We start from the raw sequence: 12,755 nt of genomic DNA, 5'->3' as shown, positions 1-12,755 counted from the left end.
GTGGACACAATGTTGAGACACTTGTAGTCCAGATATGATTAATAGACCTTCCAGTTCACAGATACCTTAGTTCTTTTTGGTCCGTTTATAAGGCGCCGTACTTAAAGCGCAGTACAGGGTGTTATCGCCTCATCTTATCATCGGAGTTGACTGTTTCTGGAAGAATTGGGAGTTTATTTATGAGATTGTAAAGTTTCCTTACATGGGGATGTTTTAAAATGTTGTATACTCTGTTTCCTGGTGTGCTTGAAGAGCGGATTCCAGTCAAGTTAGTGAGCTTACCAAGCCCAGCCTATTGCAGAGTCGCGCCGTGTGGCAAAGATTACAGCTACGGAGTAGCTGGCCTCTACAAGATTACGTCTGCTAAGAAGAAATACCTACTGCTAACGAGAGAATCGGCGTGATATATTTGTTCTTCGTACATGCTTCTTGGTTTGTCCCTTAAGAATCTTCGTTAGTGTCCCAAGAGTTATTCTCTAGAGATGGTCTCAAGAGTTAACCTCGCTGATCGAGTTGCAATGAGAGGAAGTTAGTCTGCTACAGGGTTTAGACTAAGGAGAGTTCAAACCAATTCTTAAGATGTTTAGGTAGATACTCTGAAAATATTTTTGGTTTGTTGGAGAAAGTAACTGTTTCGCCGATTCAGATGGACTTTAAGCTCACAGTGTGGAGGGAAAAGCAGAAGATAAATTGGTGCTGAAACGTAGAATTTTGTGAGAAGTGGCAGTAGAGGCTAAGATTAATTGAAGTCTGAGATAAGTTTCTCCTGTTTGTTAATTTTGAGCTGACGCAGTGGCTGAACGTTGGATTGCTTGACAGCCAAATGTTTTTAGGCGTACAGTGTCTCATTAAGTGGGAGATTTTCTGTTGGTGTATGAAAGAGGATAGACGTTATCACGCGAAGTCATTATTTAAGTTTGAGAGGTGGATTATAGCACGCGCTAAGGGAACAGCGGCGTTACGTTGGTGTACTGTGGTTATGGAGTAGAAAGAAAGCACTTAGGAATAGGGCCTTTCCGATTATGTCTTAGGGCGTATTTTGTGACTCCACAGTGAGGATAATTTATTGTAATAAATACTGAAAATTCCTCTAGAGATACGCTGAAAGCCTGATTGTTGTTGTGGGGAGAGCGGAAGTCCTACATTGTTAATGGGAAGTTGTCGGAGATTTGCATACGAGGTATCGACTTAGTAGCTTTTCGCAAGGTCCCTAAAGGACAAAGAAAGAACCATTTTATCAAGGATACTTTCATTGTCTCTTTCTCTATCTAAAGAGTGCTGCGTGATTAAGTATTTAAATATTAGTGGCTTCGCGGAAAGTCAACACCTGAAGTGGTTAAGATTTGTTTCCCATTTAAAGTACACACAGTATAAAAGTGGCTGTGACTCTCAGGTTCCTCGTTTAATTTTCTTTTTCATTTTTACGTTTCGCTTCCTGGAGTTTAGTTAACCAGCACTCGTAACAAAATATGTTGACATACCGGTATTCGAAATAAAGACAGGCAATAAAGACAGGGATTTTCTGTCTTAAACTATTAAAACGGGTCCCCGAATATAATTTATAATCGAATTCTTACTAGTAAGATATTTGAAAGTAAAGTTCGCTATTAAAGCAGATGATTAATTTACCTATATACCAAAGCATTAATTAAATACAAGTAACAGATACGTAGAGAAAACCGGTGGCGTTGTGTCGAAGTAAATTTCGAAAATCTTAACCCTCAAGGAAACTGGAATAATAACTTACATTCATTAATGTGCAACGTGAGGAAAGATATTAATGATTCAAGCAAAGATGAAGTGAATTTACGCTTTATGAAAGACAATACTTATGAGAAGGACATTTCATTTAGTACGTAAAGGCTGAGGTTTTTTAGACATTATTAAGACGTTATAATTCGATTTAAGCAATGATCTTTTTGTAGCGAGTCGCTACATACAGACGTCATCGTTGACTAGCAATGACGGATAGGTAAAAATTAAATTAAGTCTTTGCAAGTTGAAAGTATACTTACTTTTACGCAAAAGTACGAGGGTGAGTCAAATGAAAACCTTAAATTTGTAATAACAAATCGAAATTTCGGCCCGTTATCCTGTAAGTTGGTAAGCGTGCTACAAACAGCGTTCAGAATGGCGTGTAGGTGGCAGCATAGTGCAGGTGGACACATACCGTTGCAGTATCAGTATAAAGATGGCCGCCCCACTTGCGATTTGCACCAGGGAAGAACAGCGTTCTGTTATTCGGTTTTTGCGTGGTGAAGGTGTGAAACCTATTGAAATTCATCGACGAATGTTTGTCACAGCAGCAAGTCTATGAATGGAGTAGGAAGTTCGCAAATGGTGTGACTTCAGTGGAAGATGCTCCTCGTCCCAGTCAGGCACAACGAGTTGTGACTCCACAGAACATTGCAGCAGTTGAAGCCATAGTGAAGGAAAACCGCTGAATGACACTGAATGACATTGCGGAATGTTTATAGATTAGTCATGGGTCAGCACACCACATTGTGCATTATGTGCCACGGCAGCTGACTCCTGAAATTAGAGAACGACGTGTTGGTGCTTGTGAAGAACTTCTTCGGCGCTTTGAACGAGAAGATGATGGCTCCCTTGCAAGAATCGTTACGAGGGACCAAACCTGGGTTCACTTCCATCAACCGGAAACGAAGAGAGCGAGCAAGGAATGGCGCCATTCCTTATCACCAAAACCAAACATGTTTCGAACAGAACCATCAGCTAGGAAGGTTATGCTATATATGTTTTGGGACGAAAAAGGCTCCATTTTGGAGCATTACATGCCTAGAGGGACCACTGTCACCAGTGCATCTTACACAGATCTCCAAAAATCATCTGCGGCCTGCAATCAAATTAAAGGGACGTGGATTGCTGTCAGCAGGTGTCTTTTTCCAACATGACAATGCAAGGCCCCGCACTGCCCATACAACAGTTTTAACAATCACAGACCTGCATTTTGAGTGTCTTTCTCATCCACCGTACTCACGAGACCTTGCCCCAAGTGATTTTCATATGGTTGGACCACTCAAAGACGCAATGGGAGGAAAGAACTTCCGTTCTGATGAAGAGGTATGCCACGCGGTATATATGTGGGTGCGAGGACTACCAAAAGAATTGTTTCTAAATAAATTTATGCACTTTGTAAGTGCTAGAGGGATTGCATTGAGCGTGGGGGACATTATGTTGAAAAGTGATACAACTGTGTACCACTTCTGCACAATAAATAAAATTTAAAAAACATTTAAGGTTTTCATTTGATTCATGTGCGTACTTAAAAAGGCTACGTTGAGATGATGTATTTACATGATACTTTGAAGCTTGCATAGGAAATGCATTTAAGTGGAATCAGCGGGTCAGACAGCCCGCATTTATTAATTTTGTACGTTGGTCGCGCAATTTTTTACGCTGTTGCTTATAGAAATTCGCTGTCCTCTTGTCAGTTCATATACTGGAAGATTTTAGTTTATCGCTGCAAGTATTAAATTGGAATATCTGATTTCTATCCATCGTATACTCCTGTGCATAGTACTTTTTCATCGTGACTGAGGTTAGCTTTGGTAGTAGTTAACCTAATAACGCTAGTCGTATCATGTGAGCCAGATACCTTATTATAATCAATATTAACATATCCCAGTAGCTACCATAGCCCCCTTATACCATTAAAGTAGTAACTGTGGCAATCCTTCAGCTCATAGCGTCGTTGTAGTGATAGATAGTGTGATCTGTAGTGAGACAAAATTAACATCCAAGCGTACATGCCATCGTTGTGTCTGGATGGACGATCATTCCTGAATACACAGATTACGTCGTTGATCTTAGGCACTGTTTTGTCTGCACAGTTAATGACGTGTTCCGAGGTAGAGCCTACACTGTTCGGCGTTGCTTTCTCTTCTACGTGTCGCAGTGTTGCTAGAGTCTGCTCATACTGTGTTAGTTCTACGTGCAGTGTGTGTCTAAAGGGGTGGCTCAGTCCATGTTGCAAAGATCAGCTCGCTAAAGCTTTGGTTTTGTGCACTTGCCCTTCACCTTCTGTTTCGATTTGAAACGTTTCTACCTCCTATACGAAACAGGCCTGGAAAATTCAGGTTGATTTAAAATCCTATTATTTACAATGCTCCCTTAAGTTCTTCAAAGACCTGCTGACAGTCCTCTGTCCATCCATATGGCACATTGTTCCTTAAAGGTGTCCTCAAATAAGGCGCCCTGAATAAATATTCTGTCATAAATTGTCTATAAATTCTGAGTAAGCCGAGCATACTCTTCAATGCCTTTCGATTTGCAAGTGCTACATGTCCTCTGACAGTTTCATATTATAAGGATCAAGTAAAATACTTGTAAGTTACCCAGTAATTCTGTAATCATCGTTGGAGACTTTAATGATCCAACTATCAGTTGAGAAAATTACAGTACCGTATTGTTAGTGACGGGTGTGACAAGACACCCTGTAAAACATTACTAATTGCCTTCTCTGAAGACCACCTAGATAAAATGGCAACTAAGAGACCTGACCTCTTTAAGGATGTCCACATAAAATCTGGTATCAGTGAGTATGGTGCGGTTGTGACAACAATGATTACCAAACTACAAAGGACAAATAATACAAGTAGAAACTTATATATGTTCAGTAAACTAGATAAAAAAAGCAGTATTGTATTTCAACGAGGAATTTGAAACTTTCAACACAGGACAGGAGCATGTTGAGGAACTATGACTCGATTCTGAAGGAATAGTTGACCATTCACTGAATACATAAGTACTCAGTAGAACAGCTCATAATGAGAATGACCGTCCAAGGTATATAATCTCTGCAAAGAAACCCCTAAAGGAATAAAATGAATGTCCTAAAAGTCATGCGAAACTCAGCTTTCCCTTTTCTCACAATATATATGCGTACTACGGGTGAATGGTGTCAGGCAGACTCCATATGTCTCGGTTTTAGAAAAGCATTTGACACGGTGTTCCACTGCAGACTCTTATCAAAGATATGAGAATTGGCCTAAGTTCTCATGTGAGTGGCTCTATGACTTCTTAAGTAACAGAAAACAGTATGTTGTTCCCGACAGGGGCTGTTCATTAGAGTCAAGCGTATCGTTAGTAGTTCCTAATGGAAGTTTGATGGCACCAATCTACGGTTTTTTGTTGATGATGCTGTGGGTGCCGAAGTTCAGTGACTGTAGAAGGATACAGGTCGACTTTGACAAAATTTGTTGTTGTTCTCTAAATGTAGAGAAACGTGAATTTATTGCGGATGAGTAGGAGAAAAAACCTTAATGTTCGAATACAACATTAGTAGTGTCCTGCGTGACACAGTCGCGTCGTTTAAACGTCTGGGCGTAATGTTAAGCGACATGAAATGGAATGAACATAGGACTGTGCTAGGGAAGGCAAATTGTCGACTTCGTTTGATTGGAATAATTCTCTGAAAGTGTGATTCATCTGTAAAGGAGACCGCATATAGGACGCTAGTGCAGCCAATTCCTGAGTACTGCTCGAGTGTTTGGTATTCGCACTTGGTTGGATTATGGAAGTGGTACACAAGTGTGCTGCTAGACTTGTTACCGGTAGCATCGAACAACACGCAAGAACTACAGAGATGCTTCGGGAACTCAAATGGGGATGTTCTTTTCGAGGAACACTATGGAGAAAATTTAGAGGAGTTTGATGCTGACTGCGGAACGATTCTAATACCGCAAACGTACATTTCGCGTAAGGACCACGAACATTCGAGAAGCTAGAGCTCTGTTCGTGAGCGGAGCAGGAAAGGAAATGACTAGTAGTGATATAGGGTATCCTTCGCCAAGCACCGTATGGTGGCTTACGGAGTGTGTATGTAGATGTAGATGGACAAAGATGATTGCATAACAGGTGTAAACCAAAGCTTAGGGCTATAGATAGAGTTAGTAGCTATGGATAGTGTTAGTGTGGTGGTGTTAGGAAACAGTTGAAATCGTTATAATTGAAAACAGTGCCAGGGCCCGATAGAATCCCTATAAAATTGTATACTGAATTTGCGGCCTAAACGATTTCCACAAGATTCAAGACTGAGCTGTCATTGTAGGAAATATCTGTTCCACGCCACAAACAGAAACATGATTCAAATACAAGAGAAAGTATTGATTCAGGTCGACAATATGTCAAGCGTGTTTGCAGTTCTTTAGGTCGTCAATTAAAGGAGCCTTCTCTTTCACAGGTGCATTCCACTTAAATTTCAGTAATTCCTCTCGTGATACGGTCCACTTGCAAGAAAGAGTCACTAACTGGTATACTGGAAAATGAAGAAACTCGGATAGAGACTCGTTTGATGGTAGCTGGGCATTTGCTTGGGGAAGCCTCGTACTGGTTTTCAATTATGGCCGCCAGAATAGCTTCAACTTCTAGAGGTACAGAGATGAGGTACCGCCGTCTCATGTACAACTAGTCAGAGCTCGTCAATACTTTCTGTTCACGAAAGATAATGTGAATGCGTTTCGCGCTGCAGAGGTTTCTGAATTCTCTTACGTGAAGATATTGATTCCATAAACTGTCTCGTGATGCTTCAGATTTGAGTCTATTGGTCATTATCTAGAACGCATTTGGAACTCCGTCAGTAGCCAACAAAGACTCCCCCACACGCCCTCTGCGAATACAGCATTGGAACCACCAGACAGGGAGCATTCGTCATAGCTAGGGTAACAGTTACTTGTAGTAAATAAACTAATCATAAAACGTTTTGCTCCACCATTATATCTGGGAACACGAACGGAGCAGAGTGTGAGAGAATCAGACTTATGAAACTAAAAATGCAACCTCACCGTAAAAGAAGAGCGAAACAACAACCAAAATAAATTAGGTCGGTTTCAACGTCAGTTAAATCGATGTCTGTTGCCATAAAAAAATTCATTAACATGTTGCCCCACCCCGTGCTGTGTACTGCGTATGGGTTCCCCTCTCTGTTGTTTTGTCCACGAGGTGGTCGAGGTGTAGCAGCTTCTGCCTCTCTACCTCTTCCACGGCGGCCTTCCTGTGATCATCCAGGCGGTAACGCAGCATTAAAATTTTCGAGCAGTCCCAGTACACTGATAGGCCAAAACGCTATCGCCACTGCCCAACGAGAGGATGGATGTCGCCTATTGGCGATGCGGGAAGATGACACGGTAAGGAAAGTATAGAAGTGGATCAAAGGCGGATGGGGAGTCATTCTAGAGACGAAACGGGCCGCAAATGGGGAAATCTATTAACATGAGCAACTTTGTCAAAGGTGACATTATTATTACCAAGAGCCTGTGAACGAGTATCTCGAAAAAGGCGTAGCGGGTCGAAGGTTCACGTGCTGCTGTAGTGAGAACCTATGGAAAGTGCAAAAATGACAGTGAAACTACCACTGGACGATAAGTGGTAACACATCCACGACTCTCCACAGAACGTAGGTTTCGGAGGCTTGCCTGTTCTGTAAATCAGGATAGGTGGCGATGTGTGGTATCTCTGCGGAAAGAACACACTGCTGGTGGACGCACAAGTGTTTAGGAGCACACCATTCTTGTCACATTTCTGAACACAGGACTCCACAGCAGACGACTCCCAGTTAATCACATGTTGACGCAACGATATCGCCAATTACGATGCAGTGGCCACGGGATCGTCGAGATTGAACGCTGCATCAATGGAAACGCTTCGACTCGTCGGATGACTAACGTTTTTGCTACACCAGATCGGTGACTGACTCCACAAAAGGCCTTCATCCTCGCGAATGGCGGTTCGAAACGTGCAGCGCGCAACGGAAGCAGGCTGGTAGGAACATTATTATGCTACGGGATACATTCTGCTGCGCTTGCATGGGGCCTGTAGTAGTTATCAAAGACACACTGACAGCTGAGGTTCATCTGCACCGCTTCATGCTTAACGTCATCCCCAATGTTGATGTGATCTTTGAGCAATATAGTTTTTCGTGTTTCAAAGTCAGAACAGTAGCACAGTGTTTTGAGGAACATGACAGCCAACTCACACTGACATCTTGGCCACAAAACTCGACTGATGGAATCCATCTGGGTCGCTATCAGGCGCCAAAGCTGCGCCCACAAGCAGCAACCCGTCGTTTACGGAAATTAAGTGATCTTAGGCTAGAAATCTGGTTCCAAATATTTCAGCCGTCTTTATTCCATAGCCGACCGGTGTGGCCGAGCGGTTCTAGACGCTTCAGTCTGGAGCCGCGCGACCGCTACGGTCGCGGATTCGAATCCTGCCTCGGGCATGAATGTGTGTGATGTCCTTAGGTTAGTTAGGTTTAAGTAGTTCTAAGTTCTAGGGGACTGATGACCTGAGATGTTAAGTCCCACAGTGCTCATAGCCATTTGAACCATTTTTTTTTTTATTCCATAGAAATAACACATACATGAAATGAAATGGTACACAGGTGTACTGTAACTCACCAGTACCCCTACCGAAATATGAGCTTACGTAGGGCGACACGCCTCAAATGTAGATGTTGAAGAATACAAAGAAATAAACACAATAAATTCACAATTACATAAGAGAAGGGGCCTCGGGCGCTGTGCTGTCTTACGCTCAAAGATCCTGAACGATGCGTAGCACGACGTCAACACCCTGGATGAGATGACAGCGAGCTCCCGCATCTTGATCCCAGCTTCAGGAGGTCGCTCGCGGACTGTGGGTACCATGTTCCCCTCCAATTCAAGGTGTCCGTTCAATAAGTGACACTCTGGACGCCGGGACGCTTCACAACCTAGCAAAAAACGGCTCCTTCCCTGATACGTAGAATTGGTGAAGTGTTTCGTTCCAGAGAGAGCCCCAAAACCTATTAGACAGGTGGTCATAGGGTTTTGGCTCGTCACTGTAGACTAATTAGGTTTCCTGTTAACAGACACCTCTAGCTAAGCAATTCGTTTGATTCCCTTCGCGCGCAGAAAGGTGTTTACAAGGAGACCATTATGTTCCCACGCAGTATACTCTTGAAAGATGAAACTTCGCTGGAATCTTGTGTGTCGAGTTGGACGACCAGCTGAAGGCTACTGTGTAGCGCTAATATTACCGTCGGTACCAGTCAGGTATCACCTATCCATTCATCGTACCAGCTCAAATCATAACTGCCACCACACCCCCACCCCAAACCAAGCCCGTGGGACTGCAAGCATGAGACCAGGTTACCTCCACACTCCTCTACGACGATCGCCAGGGTCAATACAAGTTCTATAATACCAGGTGAAAGGAATCTGACACTGTAAACCAAGTTCCGTTCGAAGTGTTCCCTTTCTCAGTTTCTTTACACACCAGGGTCCTGGTGAATGTGTAGTGTTGTTCTTCATGGACGCGAAGCAGCCAAACTGATGGTGTGGAGCTGGTTGAGTGCTCTCTGGTTCGACGTAGTCCCCATATTTGACATCATATTGAATGAGTGCTAATGGAGACTTCTACCAAATCCAAGTAAAAGAGAGGTCATAGCCCTCCATTTCTAGAAGAAAGAGGGACACGGTAACTTACACATCCTATTAGATCGGATCAAAAGTTTCCCACACCTACTTCCCTAAACAACTTGGTCATGAAGCCATCGAACGAGATTGGCTCAATAGTAAATCTAGTACACCACATCCCCGGAAACAAGTGCGGACAAAATTCAGATACACTACGCAGTGATGCAATCTATCTTGCGTACCCAGCTACAGAACATGGTGCCACTGTACGGTAGAACAGCGCACACACAAATAAGACAGAATGATGGCTTGCGGAGCATTAATAGCACTAACATGTCAACTCCCACTCAATGATTATCTCTTCTGTCCAGTATTGCTCCTACAAGACAAAGACGCCAAGAGAATCAAAGGCAGCGTGGAGCGTTCCAGAATCCATTAACTGAACAAATTTGCGGCGTTTGATCTTTCGCGTCACGAATACTCAAAACCCTACTATATCTGAAAGACACAAGGGAGATGTTGCCACATCCTCAATAAGTGAACTTGTAGGGAAAGTATTGCTTGTGACTGTGGTGCCAGCAATATACAGTGAGAAATATGGCGGAGAGCTGCGCATGGTAGCCTGAGAGACTTGCCCAAATTGTCACCGAGTGGAACGATCTGATTCTCAGATTTAGACATTACCCTGGGAATATATTGCGTATTAATATCTGTATGTTGTGTAAAGAGACAGGGCTATAATGATACTCCTGTACTAGACCATGTTCTAGTCCTGTCAGAAGTTTGGATGTGTGCACAGGCGTTTTTGATTTCAGCAGAGGCTGCTCCGTTTACAAAACTGTGTCAACAGACTAGTATACCCTTCATAGTTTACACCGGAATAACTCAGACCAATACCTTGGTTAATCCATAATGCCTTGGAACTCTTTCAGAGCAAACAATAAACACTGTGGAAGGGGCAGTTCAGTTCAGCTTTCTCTATTCTGTTCCAGAAAATACAGTCCTGTTTCATATTATCATTTATTACGTCAGCTGATTCCATTTTCTTTTGAAAGGTTGAACGACGGGGAATGGAACTTGGGAACGCTGCCAAATGATCATCTGAGGGACAGTATTCTTACCCCTTTAATGCACGCTGTTCGGCGCATCACAAGAGCCATAATCGTCAGGAGATGGTGCTACTACCGACGACAAATTAAGTTTTCTGTCCGACACTTGAACAAAATTGGTGAGTATCTTTTAGATAAGTTTGGTATTGTTAAATAAAGCGCAACGTTCTCAGTAAGGTATGCCATAAAGAAAACCTCGCCTGAGATAATGCATGACAGGACTGTGTATGCGCTCACAACAGTGTCAAAATTCATAGAAAACTACTATTTTAGAAGTAAGTAATAAACGAATCGGACGAAAGCATTTATTATACTTACTAATGAATACGAAAGCTGAGAACAAATTTCAGCTGATGCCAGATAAGCACGTCAAACAAAGAGTTAGTCGCCCGCAGGCAAGATCACGCTACTACAGTGCAGTTCAGTGCCTGTAGTCTAGATAGCTGAATTCGAGTGGGAAGAGAGTGTCCTCAAGTTTCTCCAGGTGTGTCACATCCAGTAGTCACTCATCAGATCCCACACAGACATCGAACTGCGACGATGTTGACCGCTGTGTTTCACGCGCCAGGCCGTCACATTTCCTGTGAGATTGTAATCGCGTGATTGAGCGAACCAGTGGATGCGCTGTAGTACGTCTGAGTAATCGTCAAGCTAGGGACTTGTCCAGGCGGCTGTCGTCTGGAAAGAAAGGAGTGTTCACAGCACGCTTTGCATGAAGATGGAGAACAAGAATGGGCTATAAACTTGCTACACGATGCGATGCGGTCTAGGCTGCATGTGTTCAAAACTTCCACGCAAAGATCCACAAGGTGCTGTCCGCTTCTTTCGAAGTTTCTGGAGATTTGAGGCCATCTGGTGCCCTGTGTAGCACATCTGGAGGTTTATTGAGACCTGCCGACAAACAAACGCTACGGAGAGTACATGGATCCGCTACGTAATGCAAACCCCAATAGATCAGAAACATAAATTGCGATAAGGTAAGAATAGACCCTGCGTTACTACGGAAAGGTAAACGTGGATTAGAAACCACAGCGAATTTCGACAATTTTGATTCTCTTATTTATTTATTTATGTATTTATTATACATGGTCAAAATAGGGCATTCATGTCCTCTCTTACATCTAAGCAGACATCCTTAGGACACCAAGAATATGTTGTTGTTGTTGTGGTCTTCAGTCCTGAGACTGGTTTGATGCAGCTCTCCATGCTACTCTATCCTGTGCAAGCTTCTTCATCTCCCAGTACCTACTGCAACCTACATCCTTCTGAATCTGCTTAGTGTATTGATCTCTTGGTCTCCCTCTACGATTTTTACCCTCCACGCTGCCCTCCAATGCTAAATTTGTGATCCCTTGATGCCTCAAAACATGTCCTACCAACCGATCCCTTCTTCTAGTCAAGTTGTGCCACAAACTTCTCTTCTCCCCAATCCTATTCAATACCTCCTCATTAGTTACGTGATCTACCCACCTTATCTTCAGCATTCTTCTGTAGCACCACATTTCGAAAGCTTCTATTCTCTTCTTGTCCAAACTCGTTATCGTCCATGTTTCACTTCCATACATGGCTACACTCCATACAAATACTTTCAGAAACGACTTCCTGACACTTAAATCTATACTCGATGTTAACAAATTTCTCTTCTTCAGAAACGATTTCCTTGCCATTGCCAGTCTACATTTTATATCCTCTCTACTTCGACCATCATCAGTTATTTTACTCCCTAAATAGCAAAACTCCTTTACTACTTTAAGTGTCTCATTTCCTAATCTAATCCCCTCAGCATCACCCGATTTAATCTGACTACATTCCATTATCCTCGTTTTGCTTTTGTTGATGTTCATCTTATATCCTCCTTTCAAGACACTGTCCATTCCGTTCAACTGCTCTTCCAAGTCCTTTGCTGTCTCTGACAGAATTACAATGTCATCGGCGAACCTCAAAGTTTTTACTTCTTTTCCATGAATTTTAATACCTACTCCGAATTTTTCTTTTGTTTCCTTTACTGCTTGCTCAATATACAGATTGAATAACATCGGGGAGAGGCTACAACCCTGTCTCACTCCTTTCCCAACCACTGCTTCCCTTTCATGCCCCTCGACTCTTATAACTGCCATCTGGTTTCTGTACAAATTGTAAATAGCCTTTCGCTCCCTGTATTTTACCCCTGCCACCTTCAGAATTTGAAAGAGAGTATTCCAGTTAACGTTGTCAAATGCTTTCTCTAAGT

The 12,755-nt window shown here is 42.7% G+C and overlaps 1 protein-coding gene across 1 annotated transcript in view; it reads left to right on the top strand.

Moving 5' to 3' along the window:
- Nucleotides 1–12,755, top strand: part of LOC126236533 (uncharacterized) — a 94,861-nt gene that overhangs the window by 41,066 nt on the left and 41,040 nt on the right. The window contains exon 3 of the mRNA XM_049945904.1: nucleotides 10,472–10,644. Coding sequence (XP_049801861.1) covers nucleotides 10,545–10,644 — 100 coding nt within the window. The 5' untranslated portion in view covers nucleotides 10,472–10,544. The remainder of the gene's footprint in view (nucleotides 1–10,471; nucleotides 10,645–12,755) is intronic.

This window comes from Schistocerca nitens, chromosome 2, assembly GCF_023898315.1.
Source record: "Schistocerca nitens isolate TAMUIC-IGC-003100 chromosome 2, iqSchNite1.1, whole genome shotgun sequence".
NCBI classification, from domain to species: domain Eukaryota; kingdom Metazoa; phylum Arthropoda; class Insecta; order Orthoptera; family Acrididae; genus Schistocerca; species Schistocerca nitens.
The sequence above is the reverse complement of the archived record's forward strand: the minus strand, read 5'-3'. Positions and strand labels throughout refer to the sequence as shown.